Source organism: Dermacentor silvarum, unplaced genomic scaffold, assembly GCF_013339745.2.
Source record: "Dermacentor silvarum isolate Dsil-2018 unplaced genomic scaffold, BIME_Dsil_1.4 Seq592, whole genome shotgun sequence".
NCBI classification, from domain to species: domain Eukaryota; kingdom Metazoa; phylum Arthropoda; class Arachnida; order Ixodida; family Ixodidae; genus Dermacentor; species Dermacentor silvarum.
In genome coordinates, this window is record NW_023606481.1 from 63,279 (window position 1) to 90,651 (window position 27,373).

Consider the following 27,373-nt stretch of genomic DNA (forward strand, 5'->3'; position numbering starts at 1 on the left):
GGTGGGAATAATGCTTTCTACAGCCTTGCTGTGCACATACAGCGGGTAGGATGTACGCTTTCCACTGTCTGTGAAAGAGTTAATGACTTTAGGGAGCATGTTGTAAATGCAATTCAAGTCAGCCAGTACTCAAAGCATTGCCTTTTGCTCCAAACTTTGTGTCTAGCACGAGTTCCTTGAGATATGTTCTCAAAATGTAATCTGAAATGGACCGCTGTTTCAGTTAACAGTTTTCCATACTGTATTTTTTCCACAGTTCAGAAACATATTACTGGTACAGCAATGCATTTCACTGCAAATTTCGAGCGCTTATTTTCGGAGTTCCTAGCTCTACTAGTAATTTTAAAGACCACACTGTATATTTCCAGCTGATACCATGGTATAATCTGTACTGTGATGCACAGTTATGTTCATTATGAGCTGAAACACGATGGCCATGGTCAAATAGGCTCAAAAACTGCATGGCAGTGCTGACATACAAAAAAATTGTTTTAGTAAATGTCAGTAATTGGAACGGTGTATAGTGCTCCCAATTTCGTAAGTTGGCACCACCGTGTAGTCTTGGGGCTCTTTCGACCATGCACACCGTGTTGCAGCTCACATTGAACGAAACTGTAGATGCGATGTTGACAACGCTTTGCAAACAGCAAGGCTTTAACTTACACAGAACATCATGACGCCACATCCGAGGGCAAACAATAGTTCAGAACCCCATGCTAATGTGGGTGCATAGCCTTTCCTTGCTGCTTGGCAGTACAGCACCTAGAAAAAATCAGGCATGGGAACTGATGTCACGTGATGGCTATGATTTTACTTAAATGGTGCCTAATAGTGCTTCCAGCAAGTGTTACAATGAATGGCATCTATTTATACAACTGGAACAGCCAGACTATGACATATGTTTCTTCATGGTGATTCTGATCAGCAAAGGCACATAGTGACACAATTCTGAGCACTGCACTGAACAGCTACATCGCTAAGGACCACCAGTAAAAAAAAAAATCTGAAAGCTTTACGGCTCAATGCATACATGAGGTCTCGACTCTGGAAGCTTTGTGCCTGAGGTAGGACACAAAGATTTATTGACTGTGCCTACGATCACATACAACATATGCCTGCAGGTTAAAAGCATATTCCGCATCCAGTGCCAGGCTGTGAGTGGTACTGGCCAATGCTTCCAGGGCTGGTAGTTCCTCTTTTTTTTTATCCAGTAAGAATGTTTGCATCCAGTGCACTGTACACATGATTTCCTGGATTATAGAGTGAGTGCCAAGTGTGGACTTTATTGTTTTCACATGTATGCGATCATCATCATCATCACCTTTCATCTTCTGTCCTCTCGTTCGGTCAACGCACGTTTTCAAAATAATGGGTTTGATCGGCTTTCCTCTGGAGGAGGTTGCTGTTCTTCCTAAAAAATCGTGCAAGTGAGCACTTGCCAAGTCTTTTTTTCTCTGTCTGTTGTGGTATGGTGCTGTTTAACATCTACCAGCTCACCCAGGCTGAACAAGTGACTGCTCCCATGAGCACAGTATGTTATTTTCAAACGACTTGCTCGTTGGCTAGCATCACTCGCACGCTTTTGTGATGATGATGGCAGTCTGCTTCACGATGCATGCAAACGAGTCTGTTGAGCAAGTACTACAGACCTTGGCAGAATTATGAGAGCTGTCTCTCAAAAAGGAGTCTCACCGAGTACTAGTGTGCCAGCTCAAAGCAAGCAAGTGCCAGCGCATTAGAAAGGATGCATTACACGCTGAGCTTTACAAAGGGTGCACTAAATAGCACAGCGATTAACTTCTGTCCAAACAATTTCTATCAAGCTAAGCTAAGTTAGCACTATATCAGGCATGCAGTGAAATTGTAATAAAATCTGCATGGGCTCCTGCGTGAGTATGAAACCAGTTTCAGGTTCAGCAGGATATTGCAGGTGCAGAAATACTCTGAAAGTACCATGTTACTGACAGGGAAGAGATTCTCAGTTTGTGATTAAGCGCATCATTCATGTTTTGGTTGTAGTTTTAGCCTAACAGGCATGATTTCACAACAAGGTCTAAAGGCCGACCCACATGGAGCGAACTTGCCTGACAAACTTTCGGCGGCGAGCGCCGGCACGGCGACACGGCCTTCGTCGTGCTTGCTGCACACACATGCAACAAAAAACAGGCGGTCACCACCAGGCCGCCACTGCCATAATTTCCACCGGAAGTCTGAGGCAGTCGAGCCCTGATTGGACCGAGCTGCCTGCATGTGTTCACCGCTTCCGGCGGGCAGCTGGCCGCCAGCTGAATATCAAGCCCGGCTTGATCGACGGCGAACAGATATGTTTTGGCCACTGGTCTCTGGGCGGATGCTGCCGGGTGGCCGGCCGCCGCTTTTTCACCAGAAATTCGCTGCATGTGGGTGGGTCTTAATGCAAACATTCAGTTTTACTTAGAAACTTTGCTGACATCGCACAGTGAACCAAAGTTTGTTTGGCGTTGCCAGGCTTTTCCACACTAGCTCCCATGGGCCAGCAAGCCAACATTTGTTGCAGCTGAAATATTGTTGAATTCATTTTGGCAAGTTTTGACTGTGCAATTCACCAGAGGTGTGGGTTATTTTCACTCTTTTTGTAACTTCGTAACTATTTGTATAATTTCAAAGAATAAACAAGCAAAATTGGCTTTGGACGCAGACTAGATTTTAAGACAACAAATTCGTGCAAATTATGCGAAAATGTAGATGGCACTGCAGCACAACAATGAAAGGTCTGTGTACAGCCTTAAAGCAAAATTGAAATTGGGTGAGTTGGTACAGCTGCATAATGTGACCTTGAGCAGAAGCTGCACTTTCTTGTGTTTAAAAGTTAGTGTTGTCTAGCTCTGAAAGAAAAAAAAAGCACAACTGTCTGTCCCCTCCTTTCACCCAGTGCGTTCTGAGCAAACTGAACACTGCATAGCCTCCCCAGTTTGTCAAGTAATGGCAAGTCGGATAACAGTGACAAGCTCGTCTAGTTTCCTCTAGCTGCTATGCACTGTGCGTAAGACGGCTAGAGTGGCCAGGCTTGGCTGCACTTGTCCTTCGTGCACTAACCTCGATCAGCTTCCAGGTGAGGTAGAGTGCAAGGGTTGTATTGGGGCTGGCAGCCATGCTGAGCCCAGCCACAAGGCCACTGGCAAACACCTGCCAGGGGGTCTCGTAGCCACAGTAGTGGCGCAGGAGGCAGCGGCAGCTCTGAAACGGGAGACGTCGCAGAACAGACCCACAGATGATGGAGATGCAGGAATATTGTGCACAAGAAACATGGCTTCATTTGTCCGGTCCACTCCCTTTTGTATACGCTTCCCATTTTGCACTTACAAGCACATATTGTAGTTTGTGGAAACACCCCAGTTAGTGACTGAAAAGACAGAAGACAAAAGAAAGCTTAATATTTGAAACAAGTGAAAAGGGCAGCCTTAAAACACTCTGAAAAATGCTAAAGCTAATTTTAGTTTTAGCTATGTTGTAGGCCACACCGTATAGGTCACTAATGCGGCATTCTGCCCAGATTCTCAGCTCTAATTTATTGACAAAACACAGAAGAGGTGGAGATGATTAGCGACTCTATTAGCAGTGACACGAACTGCTGCAAGACTTGTGTCAAATACACGCATGTGGTTAGTTGATATAGTCACAATTTTGTTGGCTGGACTGATATGCATACCATCTTGTCTCATTCCATTTTTATAAAAGGCGCGTTTATTCCACATTTTGTATCTGTTATGTTTTAAAAAATATAAGTATGTCACGGCACCAGTCCTCCCTACTAGAACACTGATCACCAGCTTAGTGTTAAATTTTGCCGGGGCTCCTTTCAGTATAGTCAGTCTATTGTGGCACACATTCGGGACCTTATATGGCACCTCAACTCTACAGTGAGAAGCATGGAGGAAGGAAACCCCAGGAGAGGCCCTCGCCAGCACGAACGTATAGGAGAAAGTGTGGCGGAAGTCACGTGATGTTTTTCGCAAAGGAGCACTGGGATGTGTACACGAAGTGTCAACGTTGCCATGACAACCGCGCTCCTCAAGCTTTCGCTGCTGCTCTCGGTCTCTGAAAAGTGAGATAAGATTTTTCCGCCGGTGTCTTTCCCGCAGCACCTTTTGTTCGAGAGAAAAGCTGACTTTGGAGTGTGGTGTGTAAGCTTGAAAGTTGTGTTTTGGGTCTGTGAGTGTGAGTGTCGTCCAGCAACAGATACACTCAAGCAATCACGGCGCGGGTCTTCGTTGTCTTCTTCAACGTGCCACGGAAAAACACAGGAGCGCGTCTGCTTCACTAAAACTGCTACAGAAGTTTTGTAGGCTTTGTTTTGACGCGCGTCAGGAGCACACACTTCCGGCGGCTTGTAACAATGCAAGTTCAAAGTTCGCGCCCATCTGCTCCGGCGAGCTGCAGAACCCCTGATTGGAGGCGCAAAGAGAAGTGGCACACCAACATGGCTGCACTTCCGGCTTCAAAAAAGTGACGTCAGGGCCTCTCCTGTTTTGTTTCCTTCCTCCCTGGTGAGAAATGAATTCAGAAGCATGTGACAAGGATTCAAAATTATGGAAGCAAATGCGCAAAGTTTAAAATAGTCCTTAATGTTAGCTTTCGATCAAGTGTGAAGCTACATCAATGCCAATATCCACTCGGTTCATCAACTGCTCTCTTGCTACAGAAAACACAGTGATAATCTACAGGTGTTCTTTTTCCTTTGAAAATAATGTTTAATTAATTCGAAGAAACAATACTTTTTGCTAATTACCGACACAACTTTTCTAATGACTGGCACAAGTTCCTTGTGCCTTAGTAGAGTGAAGAGAACTTTGTTTTAATGGTTAGCTTTTTAGTGAAAGTAATGCAGAAGTGACTTGTTAAAATGTTTTGGGCTGTTGCAGCAAATCCGAGAATAAGAACAACTTGTGATTAGCAAAAAGCTCTATGTACCATAGTTGTATCTTAAAACTCCTGTCAGTCAAGCGATGCTAAAATTAATGTGGCCTTTGCTGGGCAATAAAGTTAGCTGCTAGGATGCATGTGCCATATGGAGAAGCAGTCACTCCATAAAGTTGATAAGGAATTCCTTATCTAGTTTTGACTCTACTGTTATCTCTGCATGGCAGAGTTTCTGGTTACTCTTGCTCTGTGTTTCATTAGCTTTTGACACTATGCAAGAGTGTAAAATGTGCGCACCCTTTTTTATGGTTGAGGATGCTGGATCAGTTTCTCTGGAAGCAAGCTAGTTGAGAAGCTCCTGGATGATGCATCAGCATGTCCGACGATTGGTGGTTTTTATTAGTGCAAGGGACCAGGATGATGATCATCATTGATGAATTCCCCTTTAAATTATGGCGTTGGCATGTGTCAACACTCCAGCATACTATTTAAGTTCACATGCAAGTTTAGTGTCATTAAATATTTTTTTACTTTCCATTCTTGCTGTCTATAATAAGCGCATGATTACATCATCCTGCAGCCAAGTACCAATTTTTTCTTCAACATCACTCTGGTTCTTCCCTACTTATGCCCATTAATATTTCAAACGTCTTTTGCTTCTGTTTACTGCACGAATATATTTGCCCCTTCATTACTTTCTTTAAATCCTACAGCTTAATGGAGACTGACCACATTTTTATGCACACTTAAATCTATATTTTGATGTTCTGACAAGATATGTACACTATTCATCTTCACAGCATTTTTACATGCTATGCACAGGTCATCTTCGGTAGACTTCCTTTTATAACTTGACATTCTTAGACAGCCTGCCAACCACCATGGTTGCGTAGTGGCTATAGTGTTGGGCTGCTAAGCACTAGCTGGCGGGATCAAATCGCGGCCATGGCGGCCGCACTTCGATGGGGGCGAAATGCGAAAACACCCGTGTACTTAGATTTAGGCGCACGTTAAAGAACCCCAGGTGGTCCAAATTATTCTGGAGTCCCCCACTATGGCATGCCTCATAATCAGATCGTTGTTTGGCACGTAAAGCCCCATAATGTTTTTTTTTAGACAGCCTGACCTAGCCTCAAAAAGAAGTGCACTGCCTCTCCAATTATCCTAGACTATTTTTCTATTGATTTCTTTCTTCCTTATTTTGTAGTTTTTCATTGATGTCTTATTTTCCATCTTCTCTAACACTAGTGCCTGTCTAACTTCAAGCTTTATGCTCTTTCTTGTCTCACTGTCTGTGCTGTGGCCTGCATACCGACCAGCCTTGTAGTTCTTTTCTGCCAGATCTGTCCAATGGGCACCATAAGGTTTAAATAAATGAGACTGTTTGCGCAGGTAATATAATACTTAAAAAAAAATAGAAGCTAGTTGAGTAACTACAGAAGGTCAGACTGAGCTGGACACTAGGCTTTTCTTGGATGAAAGATTGACAGTATGGCATGCATCACATATAGCACAAAGCTGTGCCGCAAACTATCTGAACAAATGAAGAAAGCCATCCCGTGCATCATTCAATATACTGAGTGAACTTTGTTACATGCCTAAGACACAAAGTGGTGCAGTGACTAAGTTCAGAGGTCTGAGACAGAGATCTGCTGAGACTGTTCGCGCAGGTAATATAACGCTTAAAAAAAACAGAAGCTAGTTTAGTAACAATAGAGGGCCAGACTGAGCTGGACACTAGGCTTTTCTTCGGTGAAAGATTGACAGTATGGCATGCATTACATATAGCAGAGAGCTGTGGCGCAAACCATCTGAGCAATCCGCCTTTTGCATTACGCTGTGGCGCTGTAGTGCGCGACACGGTGCGGTGGTTGGAGAAAAGGAGCAGACAAATAGTGCACACGCCGAGGCGAATTCCATGCTGATGGAGAATGCCGCCGCCGTCAACCCGTGCTGCCAAGCCGCCTGCCTTCCTGGGCATCGCCACTCTGCCCGATAGTCAACTCCTGCTGCCCGAGGCCGGTGAGCGTCTGCGCCCGTGGGCAGAACGTGAGCTGTCGGGCAACGAGCCCGAGTGCCATGACCGGCTGCCCGGCCAGAACGCCACCGCCGTCTTCCCGTGCTGCCGAGCCGCCTGTCTTCTCCCTCAGAGCCAGAGCTGCCACGCTCTGGCAGCCTATACGACGGTCCGATACAGAGACCTTTTGGTGAGACCAACACCGCTTCTCTCGTCGTCTCGTCTCCGCTGCTCCGCATCGAGACTATAGTACGCACACACGCCTGCTTCCTGCCCGAACTTGCTGCCCGAACGTTTTGTGCCGTGATAGTCGTTTTAAGTGTTTGTTTTTATGGGTTAATTTTCGTTTCAGTTTTATTAAAAGTTGTGTGTTTCCCAACCCTAATTGGGTCCCTAATTGGGTTTTTGTCCGCAATTGAGGAACCGTCTTCAAAGTTAAAGAGAAAAGTTATGCTGCATCACAAATTGGCGTCCGCGCGACAGGACAAAGCCATTTGTTTGGATTCTCTTGCTAATTCTAACAGTTTAAAAACATGGCTAGCACGCGAGAGCTGTTAGCTTTAGCGGAACGCATGGGGCTTGAGGGAGCAGAACTAAAAGCGTGGTTCGCCGAGCGGCAGGCGCGAGCGCAAGAAGAACGCGCTGCGGAGCGAGAGCAAGCGAAAAGAGAACAGATTGAGCGCGAGGCACGCATTTTGCAGTTGCGTCTCAGGGTCGCGGAGGCTGAAAGGGCACGCTCACTGAGAGAGATTTGCGAGCTGGAGTCATATGCAAGCTCTATTGAGCAAGCGTTTGACGCGGGCTCCAGACTCAGCAGCTCACAATCTTTGACTATTGATTGCCCCAAACGCCGTCGCAGTCTTCTGTCAGGAAAAGGCACGCAACCAGAGGGCAGCCTAGAAGTAAACAAAGAACGGGCCAAGCTAGGTCTTGACATTAACCTCAAGGAGGCTGAGGATAGCTCGGAGAGCAGGGAGCAGGCAACTGCCAATAAAATCGAAGCACCCATGCGCATCTGTGCTAATAAAAGCACATTGGATAGAGAGGCTCAGATGCCTTCGGAAAGCCCAACGGACTGGGCAACAGTGTGCATTGTCAGTGAGCTCGAAGAGGACACCACCAGCAAAGTGGTACACTTGCGAACCAGTGCAGTTGAAAGCACATCGCATAAAGAGGTGCAGATGCCTCTAGAAAGCCCGACTGATTGGGCAAAGGCTCGCAAAGCCAATGACCTCGAAGAGTGCGAGGCGAGCGATGAAATGCTCCCCCACTCTTCCGGTGTACCACTTGCGGTGATAAGTGGCCTCAATAGGTTTGAGGACCACTCGAACAGCTCACCTCAAGTGAGGATAAGTTCGCCTGCCTGCAACCCCGAAGGCCACATAGGCCAATGTAAAATGGATATTAGTACAGAGCTGCTCGACAAGGAGACCAATACGGAACACCTTGGCAAAGAGTCCAATGAAGACTCAAGGAAAGAGGCTTGTGACTTGCGCACCAAGTCACCAATCGCGTCAGCACTTAGCGATGACGTCTGCATGCAAGGTGTAGGGGAATGCATGATCAGAAATATTAAGACAGCACAGTGTCGTTCCACTGCAGAACACAATGGGGTCATCTCACAGAGTGATCTCCTATATGTTAACATAATGCTGTTTATGTGATGGGGAAACCAGTCAGTCGTCTCTGATATCAGCAGAAGCGAAAAGCATTTCCACTGAGGTGCCGTGTGCATGTTTGTGCGATGGGTCCCAGCTACATGTCGGCGTACCTAAAGTGTTCCCTACAAGATTTGTACCCGACTGCACATATACAGAGCACATTTCGTTTAATGCCAGTGAGACCCAGATTATGTCTTTCCAATCAGTTCAGCACCTGAGTAAGGTCATTCAGGGGTCCCCAATTATGCGTTTCGCAAGGTGCAAGAAATTGGCTCCGGTGCAATCATCTCAAACACGGAAAATACGCGCCTTTCGTCTTATCTGGGACGCGATAACTTTAAAGCTGATGAATAGCCGGTTGCCTTCTCAGGATTTCGACCTTGGACAGAAACGTATTTGTTGTGAATAGAGGACTTGGTCTGCAACTTTGAATTATTTGAAGTGGTTTTTTTTGTGAGTGTTATGCGTGATATGCTCAGTGAATTTTGCCTGCCACTTGACAGTGCAATATCGTGAACGCACGATGTGTGTGGTGTTTAGAGCATATGTGTAAAAAAATGCCTTGCACTGACCAGCAGTTTTTCCCCTGGAAAAACTTTTCCCAAAAAGGGGCTTATGTGATCTGTAGTGCGCGACACGGTGCGGTGGTAGGAGACGGTGATGTGTGTGAAGTGTGTCACACGGTGCGGTGGTTGGAGAAAAGGAGCAGACAAATAGTGCACGCGCCGAGGCGAATTCCATGCTGATGGAAAACGCCGCCGCCGAAGACCGTCCGACGCGTGAACACGCGGCGCAAGAAACAAAACAAAGAAAAAGGCATCCAATCGCAAAAGTCCACGGAGCTTCAAGCAGCCAATGAACAAATGACAAATCGGCCAGAGCGGCAGAAAAGCGAGCCGCGCTGGCAGTAGGGGGGAAGAATTCCAGAAGCGGCACCAGGAGAAGGTCGGCCACCGGACCGGGGGTTGAAGACGGCCGTCGGGTTCCGGACCCCAGCCACCACGACTTCACCCGGCCGGAGCCTCCTGCCAACCCGTTCCTGGGCGTCGCCACTCTGCCCGATCGTCTACTGCTGCCCGAGGCCGGCGAGCATCTGTGCCCGTGGGCAGAACGTGAGCTGTCGGGCTACGGGCCCGAGTTCCACAACCAGCTGCCCGGCCAGAACGCCGCCGCCGTCTGCCTGTGCCACCAAGCCGCCCGACTCCTCTCTCCACGCCAGAGGTGCTACGCTCTGTTAGCCCGGTCAACGATCCTATACACCGACCTTTGGTGAGATCAACGCCACTTCTCTCGTCGTCTCGTCTCCGCTTCACCGCGTCGAGACTGTAGTGCGTACTCACACCCGCAGCCTTCCCGAACTTGCCCGATATCATTAAGCGTTCTAGCCACATGTGTGTTGTATTACGAGTTCTTTTTGATTGTTTATTTTATGGGGCTTTTTTTCTCGTTTCTAGTTTTATTAAAAGTTTGTGTGTGCGTTCTACAACAAACGGCTTTGTCCTCGATTGGGTTCTGGGAGGCTCCGCCTCAGAGAACCGTCTGAAACCTTAAAACAAAAGAACCTGTCATCACAGGCGCCACCTAGCGGGATCTGCGAGAATCAAAATGTACGGCGCAGGGTACGCTGCATGAAGCAAGCTGAAATTATTTTGTGCATTTGTCAGTTGTAATTTTCGTTTTGTGTGACTGGCCGCTTCCTGGGCAGGACACCAGGGCCGGCTACGACTCTGGCACGACTTACAACCCCAAGTCGTCGAAATATGATGACTGGATTCGTGCAGCTATGTCGACAATACCAGTCGCTGTGCGATGTGCCTCTGAACGAATACATCGTAACACGATTGCCACAGTGTCTATGCTTGTATTCCTATTATTCATATTTAGGCGTACTTAGTTGGAATCCTAAAATGCTTTGAAAGTTGAAATGCAGGAACGTGAGCACTTACCAGCTGCCCACATCAAGTTCAAGCTGGGGTCGATTCCGCTCAGCGGAGGTCAGCCATATCGTAGCAGCCGAGTTCATGCATTTGCCACTGTTAGACCTGCACTGAACGTACGCCAGTAGGATAATATAAACTGCTTTTATAGGTCAGTTTTGACCACAGTGGCCATAGCTCTTTGAAGGGGCGATACTGCACACAGAGTAATTATGCAACACAAGAACGGCGCATTTGTTTACATCAGCACGTGTAGGGCCACCGCTCACTGTTCACTTCAAGTACAGTAGAAACTGTGCATTGCTGACACGAAATAATGATGAAATGCTCAAAACATATATGAACACTTCTCATGCGCATATCAGAAGCGTTCTGTCACACTGAGACAAGAAGGCATGAGCGTCCAGGGCACACTGAAAACGGCGACTACGACCACCTAGGTGCCATTTTGGGGAGGGCGGTTACTGCTGATTTTGACAGGTGCTCCTCACCTATCGTGTTCTTCACCAGCTAAATAGTTTGTATGTTTGATAGCGTATTGCTAGAGTGAACTCTGCACACATTAGCGCTCATTTAGAGGGCGCGTATAGCCATCAAGCAAAAATGGCGATGCCTGCCACACTCGCGTGGCAGCAAGCGATGTTGCTGCAATATCGAAAGGGCAATCACTTGTTGCCTGTTTGACATAAGAGACAAACCGTGTTTCTCGGTAACTAATAAATTTTAACAAGCATAACAATACACACAGGTCTACCACTCTACATAGTTGCACTGCGTTCATGGAAGCGCTGGTGAGCGCGACCGACAGCCTTTGATCAAGAACGGTGATCAACACCGTGGTGTTGGCACAAAGTCGTGTTGTCGCTTATCACTGTTTGTGTGTGCATCGCACTATGGTAACAGGGGTTCACTTCAACTCTGTATGGTCAGGACTGAACTATAAAAGCAGTTTCCCTCGTCATACTCGTTGTGGACGACTGTCAAGGGCTGGAAATTGTGCATTTCAACTTAGGAAGCATGTTTTAACTCAATCTGAGCGTCAATAAATGCATACACAAATGCAGTTGCTGCGACATTCGCATTGTCGGTGCAGTGTTCTCAATCAGCGGCTGCTCGAGCGGCGATCAGGGGCCGTATTCTGAAACGTTCCACTTCGGCAATATTTCGCTTTTCGCTTTCAGGCGCGTGCTGATTGGCTGGTTAAGCAAAACCGGAAAATAAGTCGCGCCACGTAGTAGTTCCGGCGTACGTCATTTTGACGTCACGGTGTCAGTGCGTGCTCCCGACACATATTGAATAAACAAACAAGGCTGTGTCGTACTGCGGCCGATACATTGGAAAACAACACACCCAAGCTGCTTTGCACTCGCATGGTGCGCCCTCGTGTGCGAAGCGTTCGAGTGCGCGTGTTGGTAGTGCATGCTGACATCACGGGTAAGCAGCCGGTTGACTTATTGAATGCGACTATCGCCGAAATGGAACGTTTCGTAATACGTCCCCAGCACACTGGTTTTGTCAGCGTCGTTGGCACAAAAGCCTGTCACACTACGATGACTCGCTGTCGTCAGCCGCGTCTTCGTCATACTAGTATGACAATATAAGTCTCCCACTGACACAGCCTGTCGTTGGCATCGGCTTGAGGTCGACTTCTTATCGACATCGGTGTCGTGTCAGCATATGTTGTGATGTATCGGACGCTAACCGAATATCGTTGTGAACAGCTGAAATTTCTACCAAAACACAGCACAAATACCGTGTCGTCGACACTGTGCCGACAATATACGAGTTCGCGTCCTCGTTGACTATGCGCTACCCGCGCTATTGCATGCGCGTGCGGCGTCTGCTGCACGAACCACCGATGCCATACAAAACGTTTTCGGCAGTCGCCGCTAGGGTACAGCGCATGCGCATTTGGAACATGCAAAAGGCGGATTGAAGAAAGCCAACCTGCACATCATTCAGTATACTGTAAGTGAACTTTGTCACGTGCCTAAGACACAAAGTGGTGCCGCATGGCACTACAACAGCAGCAGGGTGAGTTTAGCAGGTCTTGCCAGTCACAGGCAGTGAGAAGTTAAGCAGAGGGCGAATGCCATTAAAATCTACAAGAACCCTTTTACAAATATCTGCTTTCATTTCTTGTTTTCCAACATGTATGGCTCTGTTTGGCATATGCAACAGCTGGTCGCATTATAATTTCATAATGCACCTTTCTTTCTTGTGCCTCAAAAAAAGTCTGTAGAGATGGTCACATTATATTCATGCAAACATGGTGCTTTGTACTGTTTAATCATATAATATTTCTGATTTTGTACAGACATACTGATTCGTTAGAGTAGGTCCTTCTGATCATTAATTGACGCATCTAAGTGCTCCACATAAAGCGTGTAATTTATTATAAGGTTTTAAAAAGGTACATCGCTACCGATCACAGCACGCCAATCGGCTGAGTTTTGTGACCAAGTGACGCGATTTGACCATAACACGTCACTGGGCCAGCTATCCGATTGGCTGCCTAGGGTGCGTCATCAATAATTTTTCCAACATTATGGTGAACAAATGTTGTTCGTAATAGTTTAGATGTTGGTTAATTTGTTTCTATAAAAAGAAAGTAACAGAAAGAGAATGCACAAGGACATGTATCACTACACTAAAAGCACTTCCGGCCCACAGCAAGTGTAGTCTGCTTGTGTTAAAACATGCTCCATGTTGACGAGAGCTGCGCGGTCAGTTTTGGTCTTGTTCTTTCTTTTCGCGAGCACCATAATTCGCCCTTGTTGCGTTGTGTGCTGCAAACGTAGCGATCGGCGACATGTCAAGCTGCGACATGGTGCCCTGCCGCAAGGCAGCAGATGAGCGTATCCAAACGGCGCCAGCATCTACGCGTTTGCGGTCGTCACTTCACGTCGAAGAATTGCCACAATAGAGTTTAGCATGTCTGGTATTCAGGTAAACGCAAGCACAAGTGTACTGGCCATTTTACCTCGTTTTACGTGATGAACGGAGGCGCAAACGCGAACTGCTTACACGGTGCAGCCACCTGACGGCACAAAGCGCGACCAAACACACAGCTAATATAGCAGTAACCAAGTTTTTTCTACTTTGCTGCTGGCTCAAATTTTTGGCAGGAGCGTGATCTTGAACACGTTGTCTTTTTATATAGCTCTGTCTTTGGCTGGTTAAACTCTGCGCCACCAGATGGCTGGACCGTGCATGCCGACACAAACATACATAGATAGATGCTTGGCCCCCAAAAGTATGTGAAGTACCCGAAGAATGCTAATGCATTAAAAAAAATGCACTGAAAAATTGTTTATCTTCGTTTTAATGCACTACCATTCTTAGGGTACTGCACGCACTTTTTGGGGGTGAACTTTCCGAGTATCTATGTCTCTAACCGTTTTCCATAACTCATTTTGATGGTGGTCATACATTGTGTCGCTATATTGATTCAATGCTAAATGCATTACCGTCAAATCACCATGAGATGGGTTCTGCCGAATTTTTTGAGCTATCAATTGCTGTTTTTTCGATATTACCAAACAGGATGTACACTGCTGCCACCTTGGAGCAGAGATGGATAATATTTTGTTTATTGCCGGTGCAATATAGCTTTTCTTTCCACTTTGGTCATTTCATTGTACTCACTGTTGCCCATATTTAAAAGTTTGTGTGCGAGAGCACGTGTGTGCTGTTTTCCTTTCCCTTAACATATATTGAACCTGCAATAGCATGCCAAGCCTCTAAACTTTCTCTTACTAGCATGTGCATATTTTTAGACATACTGGTTGCTGTGTACAGTTTGCTATTGATACATTCCTAGAATACACAAGTTGTGTGTACAATGGGCAAGCTACTTGGCGGAAATAACATGGCAGTGAATGTTTGGCATAATGCAGCTGCAACTCCCTGGGCTAATTAGCTCAGAAGATCTAAAATGCAAAATAATGCATCTTTTTGTCCACTTATGTATTCCGCTGTGACCGCCGGGATGAAAGTTATTGCATCTTTTTTTTGTTTTAGTTTCATGTTTGATCGCACATGGTTGACTGTGTGAAATGTATGAAACCTATTAGAAAAGTATTAGAATCTGCAAATTGTGATTATTCGATTTTAGGATCGAATTGAATAGGACATGATTAAATTCATTATTAGAAAGTTTTGAATATTTTCACACTCCTACAATAATGCAAATTGATTTACTACAGTGAAGCGGCAAAAAAGCAAGCAGGTTGGAAAGACCCACCCGGAACAGCCCAACTGTGCTGGCGAGAAATGCCCCCTGTGCAAAGGGCGCCCACCGGCCAAGTATCCGCCAAGGTCTGCGCCGCAGGTGAGGTGATGCTAGTGACAGTAGAGCTTGCAGCCCATAGCCTATCAGAAATGGTGCAGACATGCCCTGCACAGGAGAAAGAAGACCATGGAAGAAAAAAGAAGCAAAGAGTGCAGTGCAGAAACATGACAAGTTCTGTTGAACAGTGTCTGAGACTTACACAACTTTTGATTTGCAATATTGGATTGCAGATGCAGATTCAGGCACTTGCTAGTTTTTGTACCATGTCCTTACGCTGTACGATTCACTCTAAAAATATGTGCAGCATGAAAAAGCAGACCTCGATGATTGATTAAATGGCCTGGTAAATACAAGAAGGGCCGTGAAAGTCTGGTGGGAGCATGGGGAGGAACGAGGAGGCGGCGGAACACCACCTGGTGTTCCGCAGCCTAGATTCCCGAATCTTCTTACGTGCGCCACGTGGCTCGAACACATGTAGTACCCAAGAATAAAGGGCAAGAGTCAGATGACGGAGCTCAAATGACATGATGCGGCGGCCACGGTGGCATCGCGAACACGAGCCTATACCAATGGCTCAAGTTGGTAGGCACCGCCAGCACCATGGTGTAGGAGGCTAGACAGATAGATACGCCCAAAGTGCCTTAAGTTGCAAAGAATTCTTTGCATTAAAATGTACACCATATGAGGCTTATATTGACAACAAGCAATAACTGTCATTTTGCATACATTTCCTTCTTTAACATTCTGCATTTGCAACTTTCCTGTCAAGCATGCTCTGTTGTGCTGATACATGGGTGCCATTCATGACCTGAAAGTTCCGGGCACACTGAGTTCAAAGAAGAATATCCGTGCAAGATAGATGAAGATTATTGCTTGGGGTCAAGGTAAGTCCCAAAGGGTGCAAGCTTTTCCTGGAGTGTGCTTTGTATCATCTCTCATCAGGTGGTACGAGAAATGGTCTGCACCTGTGGTATCTTGCCTTGTACCATCTCTGTATTCCCTCAACGATGTTGCTATACCCATCCTCACCTTGCAGTGCAACAGTGAAGACAATTGACGATAGGGATGCCACCAAGAAAGCAAACCCTACTGAAAATGCCTATCTGCCTAAAAGTGAGGGCATGGAAGGGCTAATGGTGAAGGATGTGGGAAGGCTGATAAAATCTCAGTAGTTAAGAGGAGGGCGGGCTGGTTGGCAACTTTAACAAAGTGAGGATGATGATAAGGTGAGAAGGTTTTTCATGTTTGAGAGTGAGAGAGGGATGTGGAGGTGGCTCTGCACTTCAGCACTAACCTCAGCAGCATGTCGCCAGCAGCTTCTCAAGTGCCAACATGGCTGTCCCGTGTCAGTCGTGGCTGTGGGGGCCACAAATTCCTCTGCACCCATGAGGAGTCTGCATTGTGAACAATGTGCCTTATGCACAAAATCCTCAAGCAAAACATATGTTGCCAAGTAGGTTTTTAAGAATCACTATCACTTATTAGTTATTTTTAACGGGACATCCAATGACAGGCAGATGCCTGCCTCAACAATGGTGCACCATCATCTGTGCTCTTGCAATGTAGGTGAAATGCTGCATGCAAGAACACAACAGGTGGGAAAATGGTAGAAGAAAGGGTAAGTTTTCGGGCCGCTGGCTGCTGGAGTTGGCACTGCTTTCTCCAGCCCGTGCCACTCGCATTCTGCTTGCCTCATTTGAGGCCTCTAGTTGTCGCGCTTGGCATATGGAAACATTGTCGCTGTTGCAAGGGCAACACTTTCTCCAGAGTGCTCGCATGATTAACTGTGTATTACAACTTCCAAAAGGTGCAGCAGACGAGTAGGTGACAAACCCAGAACAGCTGTGTGGGCTGGCTAGAAACAATTGTTTGCTATCAAGTGAATGATCACGTGCTTGGGTGATTTTCTATGAATAATCCTTTTTATTTTTTATGACTCGGCCTTTATGGTTGTCGTGTGACACTCCCTCTTAATTTTTTTTTTCCTCCATGGCTGCTTTGATGAGTACTTTGAAAGAGATCCCAGTTCAGTATGCTTCCAGGCAGGCTATGACACATGGCAGAATCGTTGGCAACTGTGTACCGATGCTCAAGAATGCTATGCTATTTTGAAGAATAATTTCTGTATGTGAGCATACCTTTAATTAACTCCTTAACTACCTATGACAAGGCAACTCGTCCTCTGGTGCCAATGACGAGTTAACTCGTCGTGAACTCCGCTATTTTTCCACATATGTATACGCACAGTTTCTTGTAATTCTGAGGAATAAATAATATACAATTACTTTTGCTATCTTTTAAACAAGACCAGTAAATATGTGATAGGCATTTCTGGTATCATATTTTTTTTTAATTGGCGCAAGATATTCAGGTTTAAAAAAAGTTAGGCACTTTTCAAAATTTGTCATGGCAGTTAAAGGTTTAAACAAATTTTCAAGAATAAGTCTTATTATTTTATGAGCATAGCCTGTAAGATTCCATCTCCTTGTGGCAAGTTTCATACTTATAATGCATGGCAAGAATATCGCAGAACATTACTGTAAGGGCCTGTGCTTTTGCACTTGACATCCAACTGCAACACAGGTGGATCCACAGTTGGATCCAGCAGGAAAACTGTTTTGTTTAAGCACTGTGACTAGGCAACATAATTATTGCCAAAGACCTGGTGAAGAAAGAGCACCACCAAATTTGTCTCAGCTGCGATTTCATTGCACCACGAGAAGGTGTACAAAGGTATTGCAGAATGCGATAAGTACAGTCCCAGATTGTAAACAAATCCAGTCTCGGCTTGTTGATTAAAGAGACTGCTTTGTTTGTGCCTAATAAAGAGCGCATCAGTGCAGTATGGCCACTGTCAGATGCACAGCAAAGATTACGCAGTATGGAACATGGCCGTTTTTGTATTTGTATGTGCTTCATACAAACCTTAAAGCTTTGCACACAGGGTCCTTCAGCTTGTTGTTGTTCCTGCATAAAGATGCATAGCTGTGATGACTACAATAGAAAGATGCAACATAACAAGAAAGCTTCAATGTAACAAATGGCAGTACAGCCAATATGAAGGCTGTAAGTCGTGCTTGTACACAACTTATCAGAGCAAAAGAAAAAGAACAGCAATAACTTGAATAAAAAATTAATTAATTAATCCATGACCCTTGTGCAACTTGTTGCTGGGCTAGTTGGCTAGTGTGCTTGAGTATGCATCTGCAATATGGGATCCCAGTCACGTTAATCTCATTACTTCACTTGAACTAGTACAAAATAACTCTACCCGTTTCATTCTTTCTAACTATAACCGAACCGCGAGTATAACCTCAATGAAAACTAACCTAGCACTTATTCCGTTAGCTAACCGCCGCAAAGTCGCCCGACTTTCGCTATTTCATAAAATTTTCCATCACACCACGCTTCACGACGACTTGATAATGCGGCCTCAATACATTTCAAACCGCGTCGATCATTGCAGTAAGGTGGGAATTGATTCATGCCACACGAAGTCTTTCTTTCAGTCTTTCGTCCCCCGTACATCGCAGGAATGGAACCACCTTCCCTCAAGTATCGTAGCCATCACCGATAACAAACGTTTTCGCGAAACATTAGCTAACACTGTATAATCAGGAGAATTATTGTATTACCAGAACTCACTGCATTGGTTTGTTTGATTTGTCTTTCTTTACTACTCTGTAACCACTCCCCTCTTTAATGCCATATGGCCCTGAGGGTATTTTTAAATAAAAAAAAAAATATGTATTTCGAAGCGAAAGATGCAAAATCAGTAGTAAGAATGTAGGACTGGGCGTGTTGGTTGAGCATATTCTGAAAAGCGAGGCGCGAAGACGACGACTAAATGGGAGATAGGCGCCCGTGTGTGTATTTTCTCCCACTGTGTCTGTCGCTAGTTCGCTTCAGAATATGCAAAATCAAGTAAGGAAACGACTGGACAGTAAAGCATGTCAGGAATAGGTCTGGCCCTGTCCAGTCTTTTCTTTACTTGTCTTTACGTCTTCTCCACTGCAAGCACAACACACTTCTCTCCCATCCTTGCAGCAGAAGACAAGGTGCTCCTGCATGCTCTCATGTACAATGGCTTGTTGAGATGCCCCCTATGGGCCTCTGGATGTGCTTGTCCTTTTTTTTACTATACAGTGTAGCCCACTTATAACTAGAGGCCGGATCTTTAGGCATTAAAAAAGCGCGTTTTAGGCCTCCAACGTCATAAATATAGGCACAATAAATTTTTACATAAATGCAAATAATTTCAAACGAAGACGTGCGTGGCCTATATCTACGATAGGAAAACAAGAAACGTTATTGCCTACGATGGCACAAAGGCGCCAACAGTTGAACATAGCCGTGCAATTGTCCCATAGAACTGACTATCAATTGGCTTAATTCAATAAGCACACTGCTCATATTCATGTTCAATGGCCACTGTACTCGAGCGTCGCATATAGTGAAACAGGCATGAAAAAGAATACTTGAAAGCTGGGAATACTGATTAAAAAAAAGCGATACTTTATGTCTGCCTGATGCAATTAAATTAAGACACAACAAAAACAGACAAATAACAAATGCAAGAGAGACTACGATTTATTAAGAAATTAGCATGTTCTTACATGAGGACTATTAGGTACAACTCTTGGCAATTTTCTCATATACAATGACATTATCCGAATTGTACAGGCAAGACGTCCCAACACTGCCAGATACACTTCCGCCCATTTTAAGTGCACATGTTTGAAGAAATCTGTTTGGAGAGCGCGCGGAATAGTCTAAGAATCACCGTGAAGATTGTGGAAACAATAGCAAACTACCACCATCTCCAGATTTTTAGATTCAAAATTGTGCCTCTTGTCACTGAGAATGATCTCATACGCTGAGAAGGAACGCCCGATGGCGGTGAACACCTTAAAAAGTAAATGACAAACAAAACAAAAGCCGCGTGCACATCACATTTTTCTTTCTTCTTTTGCTCTTCACTCTCCTTTCCCCTGACGGCTCTCCGCGGTTTCGCATTCGCCAACCGCTCGCGCAATGTCAGCGCGGCGGTGTATGCTTACCGGCGCGTCCCATTTCAATGCTGCTAGCATTTGTTTTCCGGGAGTTGGTTGAACTAAAGGACTAGGTTGAACCCCATAGCGTACCGAACAATCAATGTTGCCCGGTAACATGAATAACGGTCTCTAACTGCACTCGAAAGCGAAACTTGAGGCTAACTAGTGTTCATATAGGTGCCGATATTGAAAATAGGCATTTATAGACATTTAAGCACAAACTCCAAAATAGGCATTTATAGGCACTATTAAAACACTATAAAAGCCCTTCTTAGCCTCTAATTCATGCTTATATATCAAAGTGGGGCGATAGGAGCGCAAGGAACAAAAAAGGCATTTGCCTAAAATCCGGTCTCTACTTATAACGAACCCACCTATAGCGAAATAGTGGTTATAACGAAGTGATATTGATTTTCCATCCTAATTTCCGCATTGTCAATGCCTTTTCGGTTGAGTTTTAACTAAGCAAATAAACGCAACTCAGCAGATATAGCGAAGCATTTTTTTTTCGAGAAAAACAAAACATCCTTCCATCAAACATCCTTTTGTACGTTCGCATGCATCAACAAGGCCAAAAATAACCGCTAATTCTTGGCTCCCGGCAGCCTCCGCCAGCATCGTTTTCCCTTTCATCCAGCTCGGCTCCTTGCGAAAGCTTGCTTCACCGCATCACACAGCAAATGCTACCCGGTCGCAGTCTCCAAACCAAGCGAGCGCTTCCTTTTTTTTTTTTTCTTTTTTTTCAATGCCAAGCAGGCCGACCGCCGGGTACATGAGCTGGTTTAATGCCCTCCAGAAAGGTTGCTGGTTTTGTCACGTTTCTCGTCGCACAGCGTAGTCCTCCAGTTTGTTTGACAAGAAAACTCTCCTTCAGTTGATGACATTGGTGCACTTCAGCCAGTGACCTCTGGAGCTGCTGTCGCAGCTATCGACATGTTACGTATGTTCCCGAGTTCCGGGCCGGACGTTTGCGCTCAGCCAGACAGTGTTAAGCCCGCTGTTCTAAAACGCGCGCTAATGAAACACGTGCAGCGGACCCTCAACCACTTTTTTTTCAGAGGGTGTAAATAAAATTTTCTACTTGGTCTACTTGATGCTTGCATTTTTATTTTTTTAGAGTCCAGATATAGCGAAAAAGTGGTTATAGTGAAGCAGTTTTTGATTCCCGCTGACTTCCGTTATAACCGGGCTACACTGTACTTCATATTTGCATGTTGCCTTCTCAAGAGCAGGGTTGAAAACTCGATATTGTGTTTTGGTTGGCCTGCATGCTTGTCATCATTCCCTTTTTCCCAAAGCAAAAATAACTGGTGCACACTTAACTGTATGCAAAATCATCTAGGGCAGTGTTGCAGGCACCTTCTGCTCAGATGAACCAATGCAGCATTCATCGACAGGAATGTTGCACTGCCGAGTACCATGCGGGTGCACAGTGAATGCACACGGCACCAAGCACAGGTTTGCCTTTTCACCTTCATGAATTTGCATCACTGTGCAACTTTTCGCTTTTATGCCAGTTTGGTAAGTTTGGTGCAACAATATTTGTAGCTACTGGTGACAATTCAATTGATAAAGTTTCTCAAAATCATGCTTTTGATTGAACCAGGAATTGCACCAGGACAAATCCAACAGGATACATGAGTCACTGCTGGTGATTGCAGCAGGGCGTACAAAGACCTAACATTTTTGCACAAAGTTGTGTCCATGCTGCGCCTGAGTGGTTCCAGGCACCAATTTCATAGTCCAAAGGATGCAAGATCAAATCTCATAAAAACCAAAGAACATTTCATTTCAGTTAGTCTATGCCATAACGAGCCAACAGATCATTTTATGAGTTCCCATGCTTAGCTACTGCCTATAATATGCGCCCAAGAGAGATCTGTGACTTCCCGTGTGAAGCACATTTTTTGTCAACTTCAAGCATGCTTTACACATGTTAGAATGCTTACCGAATGCAATACAGGAAGCCTGCCAAACTCACAGCAAACATGAACACCTGGAAGTATCAAGTTGCAGATGTGTAAGACACAAGTGTATAAAGTTGTGCTAGTTGGATCAAGTTCAACATTGCAATGGCAGCTCTAAGGATGACACAGAAATGCACACAATACAGTACCTGTGTCATCAAGCTTGTGTCATCTTTTTTTTTTTTTTTTGCACTATTTTTACAACAATGTAAGATATAGTGCAAGACACATTTCTCGCATTCAGTGACCACCTATATTAAGACATATTGCTGAAAGCATGCACAAAATGTCTAGGAATGCACTTGCAAAAGGCAGTTTTGTTTTTGTTGCACTGCACTCAGCACCAGGGCAGAAGTGGGTACGGTGGCCTGTGCCTGGTGCTAACAGTGAAGAGAAAGAAAGCAGAAAAATCATCTAAGTGAAGAGAGTCAAACATTGAAAAAAAAGTATTTTTTTTTTAAACAAATTTGGAGCTCTTTAAAATGTATTCTGAGCTGCACAGGACTATCACAGTCATTCAGGCCAGTAGAATTGCCCCTAAAATAGAGAATATCTGCCCTCCTTAACAATCAATGTAGGTATAGGGAACTTGAGCCTATAACAGGTATCTCTTGCTCTTTCAAAAACTGTTTGATTGATTGTTTGCTTGCTTGCTTGTTTATTTGTTTGTAGAGCTAACGTCCCAAATTAAGCAAGTCGAGCTATGAGAGACACCTTAGAAAAGGACGCTGGATTAACTTTGACCACCTGGGGTTCTTTACTATGCACCTAAGTCTAAGTACAGAAATTGTTTTGCATTTTGCCCCCATCTAAGTGTGGCCCCAATGGCCGGGAATCGAACGCATGACTTCAGCAGCAGAAAACTGTCACAGTAGTGGGCTTTTCAAAACAATCATAGGTTCTAATGTAATTTTCAATAATGCGGTGAAAACTGATTATATTTGTCACGAGCGAAAGCAGACGACGCTTGGTGCGTACGTGTCTTGCGCCTTGGCGCCGAGCTCGCGCTCACGAGAGGGGCTCGAGCAATAAAGAAGAAGGGTAAGGCAGTCCCTTCCTGGTCTCCACTGTGTCTGGATGCGTCTTACGCTGCCCCGGAACCCATAGAAACCGACGGCCACAACGGCACGTCACATTTGGCGCCCAACGGCTCGGGGTGAGCTATGAAGACGTTTATTCCTTTTTGATGTGGGGTCGTCGCTTGCTGCGCATTCCTTTGGTCGAACCACTGCCTTCAGGACAGCGTCGGCTCCGTAAACCCAACATGGCGACCGCCCAGTGTTCCATCAATGTGTTCGAACAGTTGGATGACGCCGCCCGGGTGGAAGCCTACAGGACCGCTGTGTCCGAAGCAGGTGCCCTAAGAACCGAAGTGAATCAGCTCCGGCGCGAATTGGAAGGACTGAAAATAATGTTTCCGGATGGACACGACACCACCAAAGAAGTCGACGCACCAAAGCCACCTCTTGACCCGCAGTTGCAGGCAAGTCGCGACTTATTTTGCAACTTACTCGCTCCAATTGTAGAACGCATCGAGCGCTTGGAGTCGAAGACGCGTGAGGACTCGGACGCCGAATCCTGCCAGAGTACGGAGACGAGCGCTGCATCGATAAATCTTCAACGCTGCTCGGGAAACCAACACGGCAAAGCTAAAGACGAAGCTACTTTATGCATCTCTAACAGCTCGGGTGAAGATGCTCGCGACCGACTTTCAAGTTTCGCGGGTAGCTCCTTGCTGCATCTTGGGAAAGATGTCACCGCTTGGTTTCATCAAGTTGATTTTTGGTTCAGAACCTTCAGCGTTCATGAAGAGGTCGCGATACCCTTCATTATCTCCAGACTCCCAGCTAAGGATTTCACATTGATGCGCCACCACGCAAAGATGGCCAATATTGCTACTTGGGCTGATGTGAAGGCAGCGTTCTGTCGCCGTTACAACATAGATTGTGACGTAACCTCTAAGCAGCGAATGTTCGGAGCTACACAACGAGCTGGAGAGTCGTGTACAGACTTTGCTTACCGCAAGTTGGACCTCATGGAACAATGTAATTATCCAGTATTGCAAAAGGAGAAGTGTCAGTTCATCATGGCTACGCTTTCAGACAAGGCCAAGAAACACTTTTTTGACAAGAATTTTGAGAAACTAAATGACATGATAGACTCTTTTCTGCGCTTTGACCAGATCAGCAATTCCGAGGAAAACGTTAAAGTTCTGGTTGCAGTTGAACCTCCCACACCACATACCGCGGAACGCCCCGTTTTGGTAAAGGGTTCGTCTCGGAAGTCTACGCGGAATCGTAAGCGCAAGGAGAGCATAGAGTCAAGCGGTTTCTCAGAATATAAGCTACCACAGAAAAACCTACCTCAAAGGGAACATGAAGTGTAACCGCCTCCAAGGAATCCGACTTATTATTCACCACGTGTTTTTAACAGATCTCAAGAGAACACCTCCAGGATTCGTAAACTATGCTTGAACTGCTCTAGAAGCGGACATTTTGTCACACAGTGTCGCCTGCCACTAACTGCAGAATTTTTGAAGTGGCAGGAGGAATTTGAGTCCGCTAGCGCAAAAGAGCAGGGAAACGAACAACTGGTGACGCCAATGCCTGCGAGCAGTCATCAGTGATTGAGCAGGTGTCTTGTTCTACAGAAGCGGGTATTTTTTTCCGTTCCTGTCATCATCAACGGACAAACGTTTAAAGGCATCTTGGACTCAGGTGCTGTGAAAAGTTTGATTACAGCACCACTGGTTGACAGACTCAAGCTAATTATTGGGCCTTCGTCCCTGCGTTTGGTAGGAGCAAGCGGCCATCACTTAGAAAACTTGGGTCAAGTCAAAACTGTTGTAACAGTCGACGGCCAAACGTTGCAGCATGAGTTTGTCGTGGTTAAGCGGTTACCTCATGACGGAGTGCTTCTAGGCGACGACTTCCTACGGGCCTCAAGAGCCATCATCGACTGGGGTTCACAAAGCTTTGCCATGTCTGTTCCTCAGGTGTTACAAAAGGTCCACCTCATTAGAGAGCAAACACTACCTGCTTTATCACGAAAGTTAGTTCCAGTGGACTGGCATCGCATGTCTAGAGATAAAGATTGTGTGATGGTCATCACAGGGACAAAGCTCTTGTATGACCGCTATTCGGTCATTGTGGAGCCCATGGTTGTAGATGCATCCGAAAAAATAGTCAAGGTTTTGCTTACGAACTGTTCACCCCAAGCCATCGTGCTTCCATCTCAGATGACAGTTGGAGTCATAGAAGAAGCAGGGGGAATAGAGGACATTGAACTCTCTGTGGAAGACTCAACAGATCCTCCAAATTTCATGCCTGCCTTCTCCTGAGGATCTTGATGAACCACCAGGCCATGCAGTTGTTGACCCGCAGCATTGCTCAATTCAAATTGGTGAGATAAACTTTAACGTTGGCACAACGTTATCCTCAAGTGAGCTGCAGGTCGTGAAGAAGTTGTTCGCGTAGCATGCTGCTTGCTTCGCACAATCAAGTACGGATGTGGGCTCATGCAAAGTTGAGCAACATTGTATTCCAACTGGGGATGCAAAGCCTATCTCCCAACGACCTCGCAGATTGTCTCCTGCGCAATGTGACCTCGTCAAGAGTCTTATCAAGGACCTCATCAATGCCAACATAGTCTGGCCTTCTCGGAGTCCTTGGGCTTCACCGCTGGTCCTAGTAGCGAAGAAAGACGGGACAACACGCATGTGCATTGATTATCGACAGCTCGATGCAGTGACTGAAGATATTGTTTACCCTTTTCCAAGGATTGAAGATGCCCTGCAGGCGCTCACCGAAAGCAAGTACTTTTCTGGCATGGACTTGGTGTCTGGTTTTTATCAGATAGCCATGCATCCAGATGACATAGAGAAGATGGCTTTCGTTACACCTTGGGGTCTCTACGAATTCCTACGGATGCTGTTTGGCCTCAAAGGTGCTCCTTTCACGTGTCAACGAGCCGTCGATACAATCATTGACGGAATTAAGAATGACAATGCTCTTGTCTACATGGATGATTGCGTAGTCTTCAGTCAGACATTTGAAGACCATGTTTCGCACCTCAGGGACATCTTTTCAAGGTTCCAGAAAGCAGCTTTGAAGTTCAAACCACAGAAGTGTTTCTTCTTCTGCACTGCTATTAATTACCTTGGGCATGTTGTCACAAAAGATGGTGTAAGTACTGACCCATCGAAACTGGCAGCTGTTCAGATGTTCCAGCCTCCTCGAACCGTACAGGAACTCCAGTCATTCATGGGGCTTACGTCATATTTCAGGAAGTTTATCCCTAACTACAGCGTTACCGCTGCACCTCTACGATCCCTCCTAAAGAAGAATTCAGCTTTTTCCTGGGAAGAGGATCAGCAAGTGGCCTTTGAGACATTAAAGTGCGCTTTGTCTCAGCCGCCTGTCCTCAAACTATTCTCGGAGAGAACGGAATTTAGGGTGCAAGTACACACAGACGCATCTCGTCTCGGCTTAGGAGGTCTGTTGCTGCAAGAAGATGAAGAGCGACGATATCGCCCAGTGTTATACCTGAGCAGGGCACTTAAAGGCGCAGAGGTCAATTATTTTTCGACGGAACTGGAAGCCCTCGCTGTGAAATGGGCATTAGAACAGTTGCGACCATACTTGATAGGCCGCAAATTCAAGTTGTCAGTGACCACCACGCCCTTTGCTGGATCTTGCGCTACAAGGAAGGTAACCAACGTCTCCTCCGTTGGTCGCTGATTTTGCAGGAGCTCGACTTTGACGTCACCTACAAATCAGGAATCCTGCACAGCGCACCAGATTGTCTCTCAAGGACACCTCCCATTGTTCCAGAGAAAGGCCAAATCCTTGCTGTATCCTATCCACCATTGCGATACTGTGGCAACATGGGTGAAGAACAGCGTCAGGATGCATTCTGCACTAAAGTCCTGGATCTCTGCTTAATGGTGCATTGGGCACAAAGAAGCAACAGAAACGGGCCCAAAAGAAATTTTTGATGCACAATGAGGTACTGTACAGGAGAAATCAAGGTCCGGTCAGCAGTCGATTTCTCCTCTGCCTTCCTTCTCAGCGACAGGCTGAGGCACTTTGAGAAATGCATGAAGGAAGGTACGGTGGCCACATGGGCATCAGAAGAACATTTGAAGCGCTGAGGTCCAAGTACTACTGGCCAAAGCTCTATACGGATGTCAAACGTTATGTGAGTCACTGCGACCTTTGTCAGAGGATGAAGATGTCGACATCCCTACCTTATGGATTACTACAACCAATAGAAGTGCACAGCCCTTTTCATACAGTTGGGATGGACATCGTAGGGCCATTCAAGAACTCTAGAGGATATAAATATATCATCGTAGCCTTTGACTACCTCACAAAGTTTGTTGAGGCAAAACCCTTGAGGAATATAGAAGCCACAACAGTTCAAAAGTTCATTGAGCGCAGAACTGTCTTGAAGCACGGATGCCCAGCCACGATTATAACAGACCGCAGTACTCAAATGATGGCACGATCTACTGAAGCTTACTTCAAACATCGTGGCATCACA

General features: G+C 45.7%; 1 protein-coding gene across 1 annotated transcript in view; it reads right to left on the reverse strand.

Annotated features, from left to right (window-relative positions):
• The window catches only part of LOC119435275 (transmembrane protein 135), a 40,271-nt gene that overhangs the window by 3,579 nt on the left and 9,319 nt on the right, over nt 1-27,373 (reverse strand). Inside the window, exons 5-10 of the mRNA XM_037702189.2 lie at nt 21,812-21,858; nt 17,734-17,775; nt 16,103-16,202; nt 14,761-14,913; nt 3,076-3,216; nt 664-762 (exon numbers count right to left, since the gene is read on the reverse strand). Of these exons, the coding sequence (XP_037558117.1) occupies nt 664-762; nt 3,076-3,216; nt 14,761-14,913; nt 16,103-16,202; nt 17,734-17,775; nt 21,812-21,858 (582 nt within the window). The remainder of the gene's footprint in view (nt 1-663; nt 763-3,075; nt 3,217-14,760; nt 14,914-16,102; nt 16,203-17,733; nt 17,776-21,811; nt 21,859-27,373) is intronic.